At 44.3% G+C, this 19,169-nt stretch overlaps 1 protein-coding gene across 6 annotated transcripts in view; it reads left to right on the plus strand.

The window, feature by feature from the left end:
* zeb2b (zinc finger E-box binding homeobox 2b) overlaps window positions 1–19,169 on the plus strand; it is an 82,134-nt gene that overhangs the window by 50,867 nt on the left and 12,098 nt on the right. For 4 of the 6 annotated variants that reach the window (XM_016679989.1, XM_016679993.1, XM_016679990.1 and 1 more), the window contains 4 exons: window positions 8,278–8,532; window positions 13,185–13,253; window positions 15,757–15,945; window positions 18,364–18,578. In XM_016679989.1, the coding sequence (XP_016535475.1) occupies window positions 8,278–8,532; window positions 13,185–13,253; window positions 15,757–15,945; window positions 18,364–18,578 (728 nt within the window). The remainder of the gene's footprint in view (window positions 1–8,277; window positions 8,533–13,184; window positions 13,254–15,756; window positions 15,946–18,363; window positions 18,579–19,169) is intronic. The other 2 variants (XM_007568666.2, XM_007568667.2) reach the window with 1 other exon arrangement.

Raw genomic sequence — 19,169 nt, forward strand, 5'->3', positions numbered from 1 at the left:
ATTCGCGCAGTAACAGCATATTTGGGTTTATTAAGAGTAATTTTACATTCTATCTAAAATTATTAGACCTTTTACAGTAAGTTTGACATGCTAACTGTAACTTTAGCATGCTAACACGTTAACATTTTGACTCTTGAGACATTTCTTTAGACTCAAGGGGATCAGATTTTGAAAACAGTAAGAATGTGTTATGAAATGCAACAAAACATATTATAGAAATGTATTAGTTCTCCATGAATTATTCATTTGTGAAGATTAACATCGCTACAGATTAAATGGAAAAAATGTCATTAGCAAATTTGTATTCAGCTCATAAAATTTTATGCAGGTGCTAAAAACAAAGTATATTTATTAGAGTGTGTTTTAGCCCAAAACAACCCAGCACTTCCTATTACCTAATTAAAAGATGAAGTACTGCTTCGTGTTTGAAACGCAGAGAGCTAAGCCTGTCTAATACTATTGAATCGCGTGATTAAAGCGTAAAGAACGTAATAATTTCTGTACCTTTTACCGACGTACCAGCCTCGTTTCTAAAACCATCAGAGCTACAAGCTGATTTTATATCATTTTGGTTGTTATTAGCTCCCATCTTTTCCTGTGATCAAAGCAGATCTTCCCCTGCACCACCTTCCTTTTTATCTGTGTGCTCTCCTCCCTTGTAAACACACAGTTAGGTTAGGCACAACACATCACAGACAGAGACAGACGTCCACTCCCACTCACACCGGATCGGTGTAGCACTTCCAAGGCAGATAGGAGTGATTCATAAACAGATGAACCCGAAGCAGATGTGTTATCGCGGTGGCTCTCAGGGCTCACAGGGCCGCCACACTCACACACACAAAGTGGGGTTTCTATAATAGTCCGAGCTGATAATACCCCACCTCAAAACCTGACTACAAGTCAGCAGATTCCACCACCTGAGTGTGTGCTCCTATTAATAAAAATCCTCCACATGCCATGTTATCATGTTGCTGCTGTCGGTGTGGGGCGTGGACGCCGTGGCATTGAGCCACCGTGTCCCTCTGAGACAGAGGAGGAGATGAGGAGAAGCGATTTAGATAACACACAAACACACACTGTTCCTTATTATTGGAGAGAGCCGACCACAGGAGAGCGCCGGGTCGTCCGCAGACAGGCCTGGATATTTTTCCCTCGTCTCCAGGGATGAATCCATGAACCAAGTCAGACATCTTGATGAAAATATTCAACGATACAAACATAAAACGGGTTGAATTTGTGACTTGAGGCTTGTATTTGGTCCTAAAATTAATTATGTAACGTTTTATTTTTAAAACCTTTCATCTTAATATATTTTGTATTTATAAGTAAGTAATTTACTGCCATTTTAGCATGCCAAAACAGAATTTATTATTTCTATTTTTGCCTCTTAGTTCTTATTTCTAACATACCAACAGGACTTTTACATTGTTAAACTATCAAATTCTAATGTTTGAACCTTAAAAGTATTTTTTATTATTATTTAAAGATGCTAACAGTAATTTTTAGGATTTGAATTGATTAAATTAACATTAACTGTAAAATGGTAATATTTGTTTTATTATCCAGATTGCAATTTTTAATTTTTAGAGCCGTAACAGTAATTTTAGCACGTTGATTATAATTTTAAAATATTAGCAGTGATGTTAGCATGCTAATTGTAATTTTAGAGCAGTTTTCTGCTTTAATTTTAACAAGCTAGCTGTATATTTTAAGAAATTTTAACACACTTATTACATTTTACAGCCCTGACAGATACTTTTTCATTTTAAATTAAATTGTATTATTTAGCATTGTGACAGTAACATTAGCATGCTAACAGTCACCTCACTTGCTAATGCCAATTTTAGCTTATGCTGATTTTAACAGTATTTGTGAAGTCCAGCAGTAAATATTATACATTTTAGAAGGAAAAACAGAAAATAAGCAGTAGGTTTAACACTAAATTAGCGGCACAGCTTTAGCTGACAGTACATGCTAATGCTGCTTCTAGGATGATGTTTCATTTTAGTGTAAACAGTCATTTTATGTGTGCTAAAAACGGTCCACAGCTAAAGCTTGTTGAAAATATTCAAAGCCTAATCACTTCCCTGATTATAGCTCACCTGATCAGTTACTTAAGATGCTAATTACGACACTAAAAGCAGTCATGCAATGTTTTATTTTGAAAATCTTGCCTTTTAATGCTTTCATATTCAGCTTTAACACATAAACACGTGTCTTGACTGGAAATCGATTGCACACATCTGTTTTATTAGCCGTGTTTCTACACCATTAACCTGCAGGTGCCTCTTCTCCCCTTACAGTCTCCGTTTACACGCACATTGAGAAACAAAGTCCCGCAGATTTCACGTACTTTAAAGCACTTGCTGCTCTCATTTGCAGCAGGAAAAATGGGGCTTTTTTATAAAGGAGGGGAAATTAGTGATGGTCTCCCTTTTATGTGCACGTGAAGAAGCCCCCACTTCGCCTGGCGACGACTCCAAAACTGGAAGCGGTTCATCCAGCAAACGTTTCTTTTTAATTCTTTCCGTGTGTGTGTGTGTGTGTGTGTGTGTGTGTTTGGTTAGTTACAGTAATTACGGCCCAATAACTGACAGCCAAAACCAGGCAGGAGAAAGTAGAAGGGGGCTGTATTTTCCTCAGCCTCGCTGCTGAACATCTGCTGAGAGATTTGCATATTAATTAACCCATATTAACTCTAATTATTCTGGGAAATTATCAAATAAATTAAATTTTCTAATTTTAACCAGTTTTTTTTCCTCCCCCTTCTTCCCGTTGCTTGACATGTGCAACATCCGGAAGCTCACCTGAGTCGGGATAAAAGATATAAGCTCTGTAAGCCTTTCTGTTCTCCTTCCTCCCACTCTCCTCTCCTGGCCTGGGAGTCCTGAGGGCAGCCAGGGGAAGCTTTTGTGTGTCTTTTTTATTCTTCTTCTTTGGCTTGTGTGACAGGGGCGGTGGGAGGAGGGTCTACTTGGAACATTTGTTGGAGGGAGGAACATGTGTGAACTGGGAGGAGGAGGCGGAGGGGACGGGGCACAGATGGTGAATCCGTGCAGGACCCGGCAAAGGTGGGACCTCTGAGCTTCCCCTCCCCTCCCCAGCCTGTTGCCTGGGCCTCCTCTGCAAATAAATGGCACATTAATTGAATTAGTCAGTGCTGCAGCGAAGGTCTCCTTATGGGCGAGAAGCAGGAGAAACTGGACAGGATGATGCAAAACAGGAAATGGATGTGGTTTTTATTTACAAAAAAACTCCTGCTGAGACACAGTTTTTCTTTTTAAATGACCCAAATGTCCCAAAACCGAAGCGTTTATGTAAGTTTGCAACCATAAGGATTTAAATGTAATGTATTATAACCTGGGAGAAAAATAAAATAAAATTAAGAGACTTTAAAAAATGAAGTTTCTCTCTACTGAAACCAAATAATGTAAAAAAAAATATATGAAAAGATAAAGACGTTAAACATGAAAAATATTACAAAATAAAAAAAACTACAATATGAAAATATATAAGAACAAATAAAATATGAGTCTGTAAATTAATGGAAAAATGGAAAATTAAATAAAATATTACAGGAAAAATATTAGAAATATTAAGTTGTAGTAAAAAAGAAAAACTATATGAGTAAAAAAATTTAATGAATATTAAAAGTAAATGAAAATGGACAGAAAACACTTCAAAAATAAGAAAAATATTCTTTAGAAAGTTATGAAAGTATAAAAAAAAAGCTTGGGTTTCCCTGAACATTTATATTTCTGAATTAAAAATATGTTTTCATTATTTTCCTCCAAGATTTCCAGAACATAATTCAACTTTGTTTTTTGTGTTTTTCTCCTTCCAACAAGCTTTAAAATCCTTTATTCTCTAAATGAACGTTTTGGTGAATGAAAACTTTGTTTTTCCTGAAGGAAAGTGAAATCGTTTGCTTGTTCTGGGTGTAATAAAGGTTAAACACATCTGTTAAACACCCAAATTGTAAGAAACTTCTATCTGTCAAACAAACACTTACTCACTTCACTCCCCCGTCTCTGCAGACACACACTCACACACACACACTCACACACACACACACACACACACACACACTCTCACACACACACACTCACCCAGGTTGCGTTTACACTTCACTGAGTTTTCACCATTCATCGTCTCCCTCATGTCGCCCCCTCCCCGCCGCCTCCCCTCACTCTCGCTGTCTCTTTTCAGAGCTTTTGTTTGCCCTCTGCCACCGTCCTTTCACCGACTTGGCCCCGATTTGCCCCTTGTGCTCGATCACGCCATTATACTGAGACAAGATAGCACAAAATATCCAAACATGTCTGCTTTTCTTTTGTCTGGACTCGGCTCTCGTCACCGGGCAGCTTTTTTTTTTTTCTTTTTTTTTTCTTACATTATTCTTACCGGTTTGGCCAGCTTAGAAAAAAAAAACCCAGGATGAAGGTTGTCTGAAAGTGTAAAAATGTGGAGGAAAGCTGCTGCCCTCGGTTGGTGTGAGGTTTCTATCAGAGTTACCCGAGGAAGTGCCTAAACTGTTGCAGACGCGAACAATGGCAGACAAAAGGTCATCGTGAGAATCCGCTACCGCCGGCCGTAGCCACGAGGCAGCGACCCCGCTTCCACCTTAATGCCCTCCCACACACACACACACACACTCGGCTCCGCATCCCCGTCTCTCCCTCGCAGCCATCCAGGTGATCCGCTTGGCTCACATTCATGAGACAGGGAGCGAGCGCGAGCAGTTATCGTCCAATAGGGAGAATGTCCCGGCTCATTATCGGCGTAGGAGGCCGAGCGTGTCACCTGGAGCTAAGCCTCGACACTTGACTTTAAAAAAGAGGGAAAAAAGTCAGCCGGGGTGAGCGCGAGAGCGCCAACGTGGGTGTTAGTCATTCTCCCTGCAGCGATCACCTCCACAGAGCTGCTTCTCTCTGGCTCTGACACTCAAGCAGGAAGGCCTTTTAACACAGCCTCCTGTGGGCTCTGGTTTAGCTACTTGGGGATTGTTAAATAAATGTGATTATACCTGTTAGTTTGCTGAAATGATTTTCCCCAGCACCTGCAGGTAAAACACAGCTGAGCTGAGGTTTTTAAGGCTGAAATCTGTTTTATTTCAAGTCTTGACTGGTGCAACACGTCCATTCCTCCTGCTGCCGAAAGATTTAGGAGTAAAGCAGCAGCAAATCAAAAGCCTTGTAGTGACTAATCATCATCAAGTGGGCAAACGTATGGATACCAAGAGTTTGTGCTGCTCTACAGTTTAATGTAAATGTGAAAAACGCTTTCTGGATCAGATATTAAGGACGTTTCAAAGCCAGTTTTAAACAACTTGATTGGACATTGCAGCTAAAACACCCCGATATCAAAATGCATGATGCTCAAAAACCACCATCCTGGACTCCATTGGCCTAAATTAGCAGGTTAAATATTACAGAACAATCAGAGAAAGATGTGGAAGGCTGTTCTTGAGGAAACCTCATCCCTACTATGTTGCACGGTGGTGGAGGGCTCATGATTTGGGTTTGTTTTGTAGTGATTCAGTTGACCATGAATACCTCTGGCCAAAGTATTGGTGAGGCAAATCTGAGTCCATCGTGCAGCATCAAGGTGTTGCAATGGCCCAATCAAAGTCCAGACCTCAGAGTGATTGAAATGCTGTTGGGGGACCTGAAGAGGTCTTTGCGTCAGTTGGAGTTATTCCTGCTAATGGTGGATTGTTGGGTGTCCAGTCCTGGATTGACAGTCGTAGAAACCTTGATGCCAAACCTTCAGATGGAAACGCGAGAAGTGCCAGAATTGGTCACTGTTTATTCCTTTGAATTACTTTTTCTCTGAATGCTTCCAACCATTTAGCCGCAGTTGATTATAACTCCACCATTGACAGCATGTTTTTTTGCTGTCAAGCCCTTCATAAACACAATTATTTTAGACCTGAGGTTTGTTACTTTAATTCCCCCTGCGTCTTTGTCATATCTGAACTGTCTGTGCCTTCTACCAAGTCGCTCCAGTCAGATTCCCTTCCAACCACCCTAATCGATACACAATATCAGCCCTGGCTCTGCTCCTTTTCTCCACTAAATGACAGAATAATACCACGTTATGTCAGATACTGTAAAAGCATGTGTCATTTTAATTATCTGCAAAGCTCAACTCGAAGGGAAGAAACAGGTAGCAGAAGAAAAAAACGAGCGTCATCCATAATTTGCTTTTGTCAAGGATGACACTTAAGGTAAGAAAAGGACAGAAGAGGCATTTTGAGGAGTAAACATTATCTCCTTTTTGTCTTCTTCTCTCCCAAAAGACACAAAAGCCTGATTAAGACCGATGTTCGGGGGAGATGAAAAAGCTGCCTGCGAAATATTAGTAGGTTAGAATTACTTTGTTGCGTGACACAATACCAATAGATGCTTGGCGCTCGCAGAGGGAGCGGCTCCTGTCAGCAGTGGCACCTCAACAATGGGCAGCTTTCTCCGTGTTAAGACTGCGCGTTTGACTTGACGAGCGCCCCGCTGTCATTTTGCCTTCTTGGAGGTGCGTGTTGACAGCTGACGTTCGGAGATGATTTTGCGTTCAGACAGTTCAGCGCCTCCCCCGTTTTGCTCGGAAGCAGCAGAAAACGCTCCAAACTTGGGACAAAAATAACCGAAAGTCCTGAGAAGTTAGCTGGATCGGCAAGGGCAGCGTTCCCCTCATTCCCTATGTGGGAAGTCAGGAACGGTGCGCTTTGCTGTGCCTGGATGTGTGTGGAAACAAAAAGAAGCTCCCTCACTCCTTTTATTGGGGAAGAATGGGCCCTTTAAAACCTGTCCAGCCTTAGATAATTTCATTCAGCCGGCCCCTGCTCCGCCGTCATTGAATCTGCATCCAGGGATCAGGTTCACAGGGATGGGTTGATAGCTTCCCAAGCCTCTCCGCCTTTTGTTCTAGCAGCAACCCCCCTCTTTCCTCTGGAAGCTGGGAGGGAGGGACACAGAGCTGACGGGACAGACATGGCTGAGAACGGTTTGGAAATGTGCAAGGATGCAAAACTTTAAAATAACAGGAGAAAACTTTTGATGAAACATCCAAACAGGTACAGAGCTGTTTGGTGGATGTGGACCACCCAGGAACTCCCAGCATCTCCAGCCTGGGTTGCCTTTTTTGTCATCCGCAAGGAGCATTACTGAGTCTGAACTTGCCTAAACCCTTGTGATCACACCTCTTGAAAAGGTTTTGTTTCCTCCGCCGATTGGTATTCGAGGCAGGTCACCGCTCTCCCACCCTCCTGCTCCTCCTCCTCCCTCCTCGCTCCCCCGTCTGAAAGCCCCGTTTTCATTTTAATTTGCACCTGTTGTGCAGTTGTTCGCTGGAGGCAAGTGCAGACCGGTCAGTCGCAGGGAGACGTGTTAGGAGGAGCGGCAGGGAGGCTTATCTTTTCATATGCATGATGTTTTCAGAAATGTCATGCGTGGACATCGTTTGGTTGGCACTCTTGTTTCGAAACGGTCCAAGAGCTCCTACTTTTGCATAAAGACACTTTAATTAGGCTTGTTGTCCTAAAAGGGCTACAAAGTTCACTGTCCTGCCTCGTTATTCTGTAGTATTAACTCTATCTGAACGTATTGATTGCAGCAGAAGTTTGAAGCTCTGCCAATGAGGTGTGTCTCCACGCGATGCCATGCGCTCCTGGCTCGCCTCGTGCTGCATCTGCGCCGCCCCAATAAGCCCACCGACGTCCGTTTTCTGCAGTGGTTTACGCCGAGGCGTGTATGCGCTGAAGAACAGCCGTTGGCGGTGACAAATTTGCGCGAGAGCCACCTTTGATTGAGTTCACAGCCCTTATTTACAGGCTGTCTATTTTAAGAAAGCCAGGCATATGTCAGGGACCTGTGTGCTGAGGAAGCAGCCGTGTGTGTGTGTGTGTGTGTGTGCTGCGTTTATGATCAAAAAGCATTTAGATTTACAGTATCATATGAAATAATCGAAATGACTATAAGTTAAGCCTGTTGCGGTACCGTATCTGCTATGTGGAGCATCTAAAGCCCGGGTGGCATGTTTCAGAGCCGAGCCGTTCTGAAAGGTGCAGCTCAGCGGCATCTGAGGCATGTGAGCAGGACTGAAAATTAGCGGCTATTTTGGCCCGCATCTCCTGGACAGCTGTCTGCCCACCGCTGCGGTTCAGCTACAAATTCCAGTCGCAGATGCTGTAATTGGGTTGTAAACCCCCCAGCCGAAGTCCAAATAAGTTCCCAGTACTGACCGGCTTTTCTCTGTCCACTCTCTCTTTCTTGTTTGCAGCTCTTAACTATGAGAATGTGGTGGAGACGGGCTCAGAGACGGAGGAGGAGGACAAGCTGCCCGTGTCCGAGGAGGACCCCCTGATCAACGGCACGGGCAGCCCGGCGAGCCTCACCAACCCCGAGGCGTCGCCGCGCGCCGAGAGCCACGGCCTGCTGACCAAGGACGAAGAGGACGACGAGATGCGGGACAGCGGCGTGGAGCACATCTGGCCTGACAACGACATCCTGAGTGCCTCGGTCGACGGTACTGGTGAGTGTCCAAAGCCTCAACCCTGAAGTCTGCAACGCATTTTGCACATGGTTTCATCTAAACCACATTTGTTTGTGTGAAAACCAATTTTAAGAGCCTGGTTGATGGCAGATGGTAAAAAAGGTGGATTTGATGAAGGAAAGAGGTGCAGAAGGGCTGGGAAGTTTCATCCTGAGTTACCTTGAATCCCTTCTTGGGCTGGAGGAAGGATTTGATTCAAGTTGACTTTACATAATCAATAAAAATCAATCGTAAAGGACGGTGAGCTTCTATAGAGTCCGTTGTGCGGTGCACTGTCCCTGACGAGACAGGTGGAGCGTCTACGATATTCCACTAAACTAATTCTTTCTTTTGCTTTTCTTAGTCTCACCAGATGTTTGAGGTTCAGGTGAGCTTCCAATCCCCAAAAACTACCCCTTAAGCTGAATCCCGGGCGCTTTGTGTGCACATCCTGCCACTTGTGGAACTTATCTTATGCCATAAACCCCACCCATCTGGTGCTGGTGTAGACTCAAGCAAACGGCACGGAGCGTTTTGCAAACAGCGATCAAAGCCAGGTCTGACGGCGATGCCCCCCCTCCATCTCGGCAGACAGACGTGATAAACAGTTTCTCCACGAGCGGCGGTGGACCATTTGGTTAGCGCTTAGAGAAAAGACCCGCTCTGAGCCAAACAGCGGAAAATATTTACAGTAATGTAGGAAAAAACAATGCAGGAAGGAGGCAAAGCTGCAGATTTTGCAGGAGATGCAAGACATTAAAGGTTGGCAGGTGATACCTCCCCAAACCTGACTGAGTGATGGTCTTTTGTTGAGCAGCTCCCATTTCAGGGGGTGCCAGTCACGGATGCTTGAAAGATAAATACTTTTAATTAGGGGGCAGGGTATAATCATTAAAGGAAGGCAGACTGCTGCAAAAAAAGGTCATTAACAATCTTAAATGAAATTTTTATTTTTATGATAGCCATTTACATGTATAATAAGAGTCAATGATTCTTGGAAGCATGTGACAGGAACAGAGTATGGCGAGAAGTCATGTAAGACAGCCCATCTAAATGAGCCGGGCCTCGCTATTCATTTCTGCTAATGAACTGGCTGTGCACGGCGCCGAAAGAACGGAGGAACATTCAGCAGTCTTAAATTTTAATACGGAGGGTGTGGGAGGGGGTGGAGTTGCGCATTTATTAGGGACGGAAGAAAGAAAAAAACTTCTTCTAAATAACGCTTCGTGTTGGCTGCTTAAGGGGTGGAAGAAAGAGGAGACGGTTTGGTAAATAAATCAAGATAAAGGATAAACAAGCTGTCATTGCATACGGTAATTGTTTATTTGATAAAGACCTGCGGTGCCATAATGTCTGTAATTCAACTATGTTGCAATTTCCAGATAATCTGCTTCTTGTGTGATAAACTGGCTGACATATTTCGGAGAGCAAGTCAAGTTCATTAGAGCGTTTGGGAGTCTCTTTCCCAATCTTGCGGCTGCTGTGTTTCCCAGCCGGACTTTTTTCCTTTTTTTCTTCCTCCACGGTGCCTTAGTGTCTACAGTGATACCTCAGCACATAGCTCGGGCCTGAGATAAGTCGGCACCCTCCCTCCTTGCTTCACGATTCTGCTGTCACTCCCCTATCAGGAGTTGTTATACAGGTCTCCGAATGAGACAGAGTGTAGAGGACAGAGACGTTTGTTGGGTCTCTGGGGGTCTGCGTTCAGGTGAAACCTTCATGGGACGTATTCTTTGAGCTTCTGGTGAAAGAAGACGATAAAGACAGTAAAGTAAAGTTTATCAGGGATCTCTCTCTGATTCCAGGGTACAATCTTGCGCCTGGCGTTGTCCTTGACATTCCTCAATCCCACAGCGAAGCTGGACGCAATGTGCTGGAAAGCATGACATCATTATCACTGACAGACGTTCTCAAATAAATCACCTGCTCTTTTCTAGCTGTTCTCCAGAAGGTCGGGAAGATTTCTGCCTGTTTGGCTGGTTGTTTTCTGGAAGAGGGCATGTTCTGTTCCCCCAGAAGGTGCATCCCTTCCTGATTCAACAGAAATATTCCTGCTCCTAGCTTTTCTCCTCATTTTCTCCTGTTGCAACTCGCGGGGAAGCTGATTGAAACAGACGTACGATTCTGGAAGAAAGATGTGTTGAATGGCTCGGTTACTACATTTCGGTGTCTAGATGTGAAATACTGTCAGCTGTTTATATGCAAAAAAAACACCAATAGAAATAGAAACTGTGTCCTTTTCCTTTAAGTAATCATTACAGTTTGTGGTGGTCTGTAAAATTGTACAGAAATCTACCTAAATTTGAGTTGGCAACGTGACAAGACCTGGACAGTAAAGTGATATGGATTCCTCTGTAAGCCGTTCCACAATAGACGTACTGTTTCAGACGTCAATCCAGCCGGCCAAGACTTAGATTCCCTGTTATTTGCTTCTTAAAACACAGAATATAACCTGCAGTTCAACAACCGTTTACTCAGACCTGACAGATTCAGGATACCCAAGGCTAAAACGCACTAAAGTCGGGGGGGTAGACTTTAAAAGATCCTGCAACTGCGGTGACTGGCCGTAAAAATAGGAATGTTTTGAAAATAAACACCATCAGAGCGGCTATGAAAATAGATGGAATTACAGTCGGGCCCCACTGAGGTAGTCTGGGCTCCTCCTGAGCCCCTTCAGACCCCAACATCACTCTTCAAGGAGGTGTCTGGAGTCGCCTGTGATTTACTGCTAACAAAATACCACCAAAAATGCTTCCCAGGGACACAACATGCGCATATATTTGGCATAGATGTGGAAATTCTGGCTTCTTTTTGCAGTTTCTGGTGATTCCGCCACAATGACACAGAATCTAGCCCACAGATCTGTGCCTGTGTGTGTGTGTGTGTGTGTGTGTGTGTGTGTGCGTGTGTGCGTGTGTGTGTGTGTGTGTACGCCACAGCCTGAGAGGTGTGCGCGGTGTTAGCCTACCTCCTACTGGAAGCAGCCGCTCTCAGACAACCGCAGATAACCAAAAGTTTTCCAAGGTAAACAGAGGGAGAGTGAAGGGCCAGTTAATCCCACCGGTCATCCCTCCACGTCAGCCCGAAAGCATGCAGGCAAATTTGATTACCCAAAGCAAACACGGTGCCTACGAGGACGCGGAAATGCGGGGGAGTTCTTGCCCCTGTTGGGAGGTTTTTGTACATGCAGATATCTGATACCTGTGGGGTTATTTTAATCTGTTTTGACTGCCTTTGTTTATGTATTTAGTTTCCCATACATGTACAGGAAGGGAAGAAAGACAGCAAGACGTTACCCTACCCATCTGAAGAGTCTGTCATTATTCTGTAAACCCTTTGACCGAGATATTTATCATCCCACCACCGAAGCCATGCCTCTAATTCCGAGCAAACCCTGGAATTGCGAGCTCCACAAACTGTCGAGCCCCATTGTTTTCGGCTGAAAATAAAAATTCCTGCTGCTTCTGGCCTTTGTGTGCAGTAATGTAAGCAGGACGACATTATTATCAACATGCACTCCCACAACCCTTTCCTGTATTATCCCCGTCAGGTTCCTCCGATCTCCAGAAACGGATGCATTAGTATGGATATGAAACTTGCCCTTGTGCACGAGCGGCACATGTTCTCGGAAGCACCTTGATTTGATTTGCACCAGCAGGGCGGGAAGGAGGGACCGGCGACTTCTTAGGCTGATTGTCCGCCCGGTGTCCTCGTGTGGAGGAAAAATTTGTCAAGAGAGGGTTTGTTTATGAGCCTCTCTCAATCCGCTGTTTATTTACAGCTGCCTCACCTGTGCCAGGACAATATGAGTCTGTCTGCACGGGCACGCTGCCATTACCCTGATTAGGCCTGCTCCGTGTGGCCTCACAGGCACAAAAACACAGATTTCTAGAGGTTTGCTCTTTAATTATGACCTAGCGATGGATCAAAAAGGTTGTCTGGATGTCTTTCTGTCTCTTTATGGTCAAAAACTCACGTCCTCCTTCAGTATCATGCATGTAAAAGTTAGAATTAAAGGCCTCGCCTGCCCATTTTGTTGCTTGAAAACACTGGCTCCTTCGCCCCGCCCACTTGAGGTCTACCCTGGACCGATGAGGTTATTTCTGCCGCCGAGAAATGTTCCTGCAGCTACAACTGCTCATTTGTGGTCGAGGGTTTGTATTCTTTTTAGTTCCAGGAGCGAGGCACCGACTCTCTGCCGGGGCTTTGCGGCGAATCACAAAAATGCGAGCGCTTTTCACAATGGCTCGGCTAGAGAGGCATCCACCACGTGACGTGCGATAAAGCAGGCGTGATCGCGCATGCAGAGGACTGCAGCGGCGTCACAGCCGGGGAGTAATAAGCTCAGCCTGCGTGTTGGCTGGAGCTCTGTGATTGCTCAGGTGGATGTGCTCCGTGTTGTATTTAATCGCCGTGTTTGGCGACTGAAGCTTCCTTCGCCTCCCCTGCCGCTTGTTGTCATGTTAAAGGTAAATAAGTCACTGTCTGGCCCCGATGATAGCATTCATTAAGCATGCTGAACAAAGCAGCGGCACGCTGCGATGCACAGCGGTGCTTTTATTGCTTTCTCCATACCTTCTTCTTCTTCCTAAAGGCCTCATTGTCAGCATCGCTCACCCTCCCTACCTATTCTGTCTCTTCTGTGTTTGCAGATGAAATAAAAGATGATTTTGATGCCCTGGGGCCTGAAGCCACCTTGCAGGCAGTTGGAAACGGTACAGGTGAGTCAAGACCTCCCGTCTTTACCTTCTAATCTGCTCTCACTGATGTGTTGGATCAATCAGGACTAATCAAACATCAATACCATGAAAAACAATGAAGATTTGCTGCACAAAAGTGTTTTGTTTTAATGTAGCAGAAATATTCAGAAGAAATCTTTTCTGCTTAAATTGAAGCATGAAATGTTGAATTTCTACAATCTTTTGATACATTTTCTGAAATCAACATTCACACCGGTCCTGTTTAGTCCAGTTTGTTTGGCTAGAAAGTTGGGGAGGCAAGAACTCTGGTCCGCCTTCAAACCTCTGTCTTGGTTCAGTTGAAGTGAACTCTGGTGTGTTTTGAATGCATATGTGAACCGGAGACCGCTCCAAAAGCAGGAAGCGTACTACAGTGCAGGGAATTCTGGGTAAATTCAACCAAAACAAACATGTTAGCCTAGCGCTAACAAGAGAAATGCCGGTTGTAGAAGTTGTTGAACCGCTACAATCTGACGCTACTCCATTTTTGTTTCCGTTTCATGAAGAAGGAAGTTGCGCTCAGTGTTTTGTGTTGTTTCCCTCAGTAGTTCTTGGTGCAGCGCCCCCACAGGCAAGGAGGGGAAGATGTTTTTCAACTAGTTTGCATCGTTTAACAGTGCAGTGTGAAAGTGAACCACACCATAGCAAATGTTGCAACTTTAGTAGACAGTTGAACCAAGTCTACCGGACTGTCAGGTGTGAACACACCCAAAGTCTGACGTTAGGTTAAATTTGGACAAGTCAAACAAAGAAAAGACCACTAAAAGCAAGATTGTGGCAACCAATCAGAACTAAAAAGTACTTGGTAAACGATAGTCGCAGAGCTGTAGCGCAGCAGAGAGGGTCGCAGCCAAACGTCATCGTCCTGTCAGACGTTATGCCACCTGTAGGCGGGTCATGTCTCAACGCTGGCACCTGAAAAACAGAAAAAACAAACCACAAATTAAACAGTGTTTGTCCTGGTGAAGCTGAACCCGAGCTGCCATGTCGCGTTCCGAGGTGTGGGGCTGATTTGCCGCCACACGCCCCTCCGTTCCATGATTTCATCCGGGCCACCTCAACAGTTGGCCTGGGCCGCTGCTCTGGTGAACCGAATTCACCCCACAGAACGCCACGCAGGCCCGCCTCAAAGCCTTCACTTCAGCTTTGATTACTCTCCGCTCGTTGTGGTGTTTTCTCTTCTCTCTCCCGCTCCAAATGCTGCAACTGTTTTCCATTTCAACCGCTTAAAAGGAGTTTTTCTTTTCTGGAAACGATGCAGTCGGAGCTCTCCGCCACTGGATCACATGTGATTCTGTTTAAAGGCATGAGCAGTTCGATCACGTCGCGGTGCCAAAGCACACTCTGATCCAGGTGATTTCCTGCGCTGCTGGAATAAAGGTTTCTCCCCTTATGCTTTCCACCCAAACGCGATACGTGGCGTTTGCTCTGTAGATTGGATTGAATGATCAATCGTCAATGCAACAATCTCAATTAGCTCAGCAGAATGCTGTAAATTCTGCCGTCACCCGTCTCCAAAGTGATCCATTGGCACCGGTGACATTTCAGTGCCATTTTTGACATCCAAATATCTACTACCTTGACCTTTTGCAAATTGGCTGCCGAACAAACCGCTCTTTAAACCTCACCTTGGCTCGTGGTTTAAAAGCCTCATTAACAGGGGAGGACGCCTGATGAGACGCCAAAACCGGCAAAAAGAAAGTCTGCAGGTTGCAAACGTCGAATGTTTGTGTGTTTCTGAAAGTCAGCTCGACTAATGAAGGCTGCCGTTTCCCTTTCTGCTCAGGTTTTTGGGGGTTTTTGTTTGTTTGCAGCTATCTCCAGGCTGCAGCTTAAGAGTTTCCCTGAAGAGAGGGGACTGGGAAATAATTTCACATTGTGTGGCCTCAGCACTTTGGCTGGCTTAAGACACGTTGGGCTCAGCCATGGCAGAGCGTGTCTCTTTTCTTCTCCTTTCGTGCTCCGGCTTGTGGTTTGGCCTCGGTAATCTGTTCGACACAGAACCAACAAAAGCCACGGCCTCTTGATTGACCTTTTATGTGAAAGCTGATAGAAAGAAACGTGGCGCTGCTGCTGATTAAGCCGTGATTGTGTATGTATGTGGGGTTGTACGTGAATGAGGGTGCTGTTTTTTTATTTTCCTGACATGAAAATCAGATTGTCTGTCTGAGGTAAATTAGGTCAGTGAAGTTTTCTCCTCAGCAGCTCATAGTGGCACATTTATCTCTGATTTTTGTCCGGATTAAGTTACAGTTCTTGTTTTAGCAGACATGGCATGACAAGCAAACCCGGTAATTTAGATGTATTCCCCCCAAAGCACTGCTGCAATGTTTCAGGGTGGCCATCTTCATCGCATTTCCTCCCCAATGTTCCCAATATTCTCCTGTAAGACATTTCTCTGGGGAGAAAAAAAAAGTGAATTGAATTTATCTCACTGCCTCTCCTTCTTCTTCTTCTTCTTCTTCCTCCTCCTTCCTGTCTGCAGTCAAAAGCATGGATTGCACTTCAGAGCTGGAGGACTTCTTCGCCAAGCGAAAGCTGGACGACGGCGACAGCCACGTGGTGAGCATCGCCGAGTACCTGCAGCGCGGCGACACCGCCATCATTTACCCAGAAGCCCCGGAGGAGCTGAGCCGGCTGGGAACGCCGGAGGCAACGGGACCCGAGGAAAACGGTACGACTCCGGACAAACAGGGTTATTTCTGCATCACTTTGGACATTTAAACTCTAAAAATGTCATGGAAAAAATATTTCTGAGCGCATTCATCCGTTTTATTTTTATATTTAAGTCGATAACTTTATAAAACTTTTTCAGAACAATTTGGAGTATTTTTACTAATGTTTATTACAAAAAATATAAAGAAAAAATGTTTTTTTTTGTAAAGTGTGAACACGTTTACATTCATGTGAATCATTTAATAATCTGAATTCATATCAAGTTGGAAGATTTACTGGATTGTTGAAGGTTTTAATTGAAAAAACTTATATTTTTGTCCAAAAACAGTAAATTTCTTCAAATTTGATATTTAAAAGTAGATACATTTAACATGTTTTATACTTTAGCAGTTTGCAATGCTCGTCCTTAGATGTGTCTTTCATTAAAACTCCTATCTAGAGGTAAATCCAGTTATTCCAGATGAAAATAACAATCTTTAAGCAGGTAATAAAAAATTAAGCTCATGTTTCTGTATTACAATGTGCTTTTTAATGGATCTAATGTAATATTGTAGTTTTAAAAGTAGAAAACTGACATATTTCACAGAAATAAAGGCTTTAAAACATAATATGTAAATTATCTAACGTTTTAGTAATATAAGTGTAAAGTAAAACACGTCTAAAATACAGTCAAGTCTTTCAAGCTTCAACATTTCCGTATTTACTCGATTTTGTTTTGAAAAGCTGCAGCTGCGAAACCCCCAAAACCAGCGTTTTACCATCTAAAACCTCCCGAAACGAAGCGTTTCGGTAATTCGTGAGAAAGCGTGAATCCCGCGGTAACAGCTTGTCCGGCTGGAATCTGTGGAAAAGTGAGCAGCGGCTCTTCCCGCTGACAGGAGCGGGCAGCTGTTGGTCCCACAGATTCGCTGGATGCCTGGGTGTTTACCTACAGCCTCACAGCAACAGCTGGGCAGCCTCTTGAAATCAGATAGCAGCACCTCCGAGGCAGGATTTGAACGCCTCGGTGATTCATGCGGCAGACATCTTGTGGCAGGAGGGGTGGATGGAGAATGTCAGTTTACAGGCGGGTTGGTCATAAAGGGGAGGAGGGTGAAGTCCAGCCGACGCAGGGCCGATCTGAGACTTTTTGGGGGCAGATTTTCATTTGTGGGCCCCCAAACCGTCAGGTCAACGCCAAACGCCTCGTCGTTCCTGTTCTGCTCAAAGTCTGTAACAAACCGTCATTTGTAATTAACTGACGTCTTACTGGTGTTGGTATGAATATTGGTTTTAACCTCTCAAGTGTAGCAAACAAAAAAATTAGATTTTGAAATGTGCCTTATTAGGTTCAGTATTTGTTTTAGTTGTAATATGTTTCTCCAACAGTGTAGCAATTATAAAAATAAGACTAACATTTATATTATTCAATGTTGTTTAAAAAAATTAAATTACGTCACGTTACATTGTTGACAAAAAAACCCTGCTTCCCAACGATGACTACCATTGGTTGTAGCTGTCGCATTGTCAACATGATGCACTAAACATTAAATGTACAAATGACATGTAAAAGAAAAAGCGACAGTGTTTTGGTATTATTTGTCAACATTAAGACAACTAGAAAACAAGATCCAAGGTATCACATGTTACAGTCAGTAAAGTTTTAATCAAAAACAAAAATATAGCGAGGGGAGGGATGTTGGTCAGGTATGCTAGCTTGACTTTGACAAACTCAACACGTAGCTGTGCTGCAGAATAATCACAAAATAAACGTCAAGTCTGAAAACATAGCAGTAACAGGCTACATGTTCTGTTCTTTGTGTGTTAATTTGAATGTAATTTCTGCTCTGGCGGCTGGCGGAGCTGTTGTCAGTCAGTTGCTATGGCAACGGGTCTGTGTGTAGCATAAAAGAGCGAGAGAAAAAAATGGTTTTGAGTCGTTCCTCACCGTTTTTTCTGTGTTTTTCTGCAAAGGTTTTGACTTTAAAACGAGACATGTTGTTTTTTGTGGCGTTTTGTTTCATTAAACCATGAAGTTTGATCAGGCAGTGACTTTTAATCACATTCAACTGATTCTAGACATTTCAAAAAGTTTTATTAGGTAAAATTAGCATTTCTACAAGTTTTGAGCGTTTCTAACATCTAGTTTGATACAATTTTCCTAAAAACTCACCAAATGTTGTGAAACGAAGCCCAGGTTTTAACAACCCGTTCAAAAGAAACGCATTGCTTTTGTCTATAAGTCTAGATTTTTGCTCTGGGGGCCCCCTGGTGGTGTGGGGGCGCTAAGCAGCCACGTAGCTCGCATATTCCTTGGTCCAGCTCTGAGGGGATGCCGTCCTTGGACCAGATAGCACTCTGGGCACGCTGCCCGCTAGCTGCCATTGATCCTCTGACCTTTTGGCCTGCCTCACCCCCCCTGCTGTCTCTCGCACAGACCTGCCACCTGGAACGCCAGATGCCTTCGCCCAACTGTTGACCTGCCCCTACTGCGACCGGGGCTACAAGCGTTTGACTTCGCTCAAGGAGCACATCAAGTACCGCCATGAGAAGAACGAGGAGAACTTCGCCTGCCCCCTGTGCAACTACACGTTCGCCTACCGCACTCAGCTGGAGCGGCATATGGCCACACACAAGCCCGCCAGGGATCAGGTGAGGCGGAGTTCCTCCATTTTCCCAGTTTCATTTCATCCCCATCGCGCCCCGATCATTTTTTTTCTGATTGGCAATCATTATTAATTTTTCATGGCATTTTGAAGATGCAGATCCTTTAATGGTAATAACTTTAATTGAGGCCCTAAATGGTTTTTTGATGGCCCTCTCTGATATGATTTTCCAGCCTCGTGTTCACGATCGAATGATTGTGTTAATTTCCAATTTGGAAATTTTTATCAGCTCCTTAACTTCGCTCCACTCCTGGCCTTTAATGCTGCTGTGCTGCGGGGCGGCGGGGTTTTGGGGGGGCTCTCCATCACTCAGCCCCCTCCCTCCACTTCTAATTTCATGCACCGCATAAACATCTGTGTATGCTCGGATCTTCTGCCGCGATTTATGTCGCGCGCGGCCGAGATGTGACGCGGATCTGCTGGAAGTTAGCATGAATCACCTTAAAGTCGAGCATCCGGCAGCCACGGATGTTTAACTCCACTTTCTGCACATTGGCAGTAATTATAAGTTTGGAAATTAGAGCCGTAAATCTGAGAGCAGATGAAGACTGGAGGAGAGAGAGAGAGAGAGAGAGAG

The sequence above is a fragment of the Poecilia formosa genome, unplaced genomic scaffold, assembly GCF_000485575.1.
Source record: "Poecilia formosa unplaced genomic scaffold, Poecilia_formosa-5.1.2 Scaffold229, whole genome shotgun sequence".
In the NCBI taxonomy this organism is placed as follows: Eukaryota; Metazoa; Chordata; class Actinopteri; order Cyprinodontiformes; family Poeciliidae; genus Poecilia; species Poecilia formosa.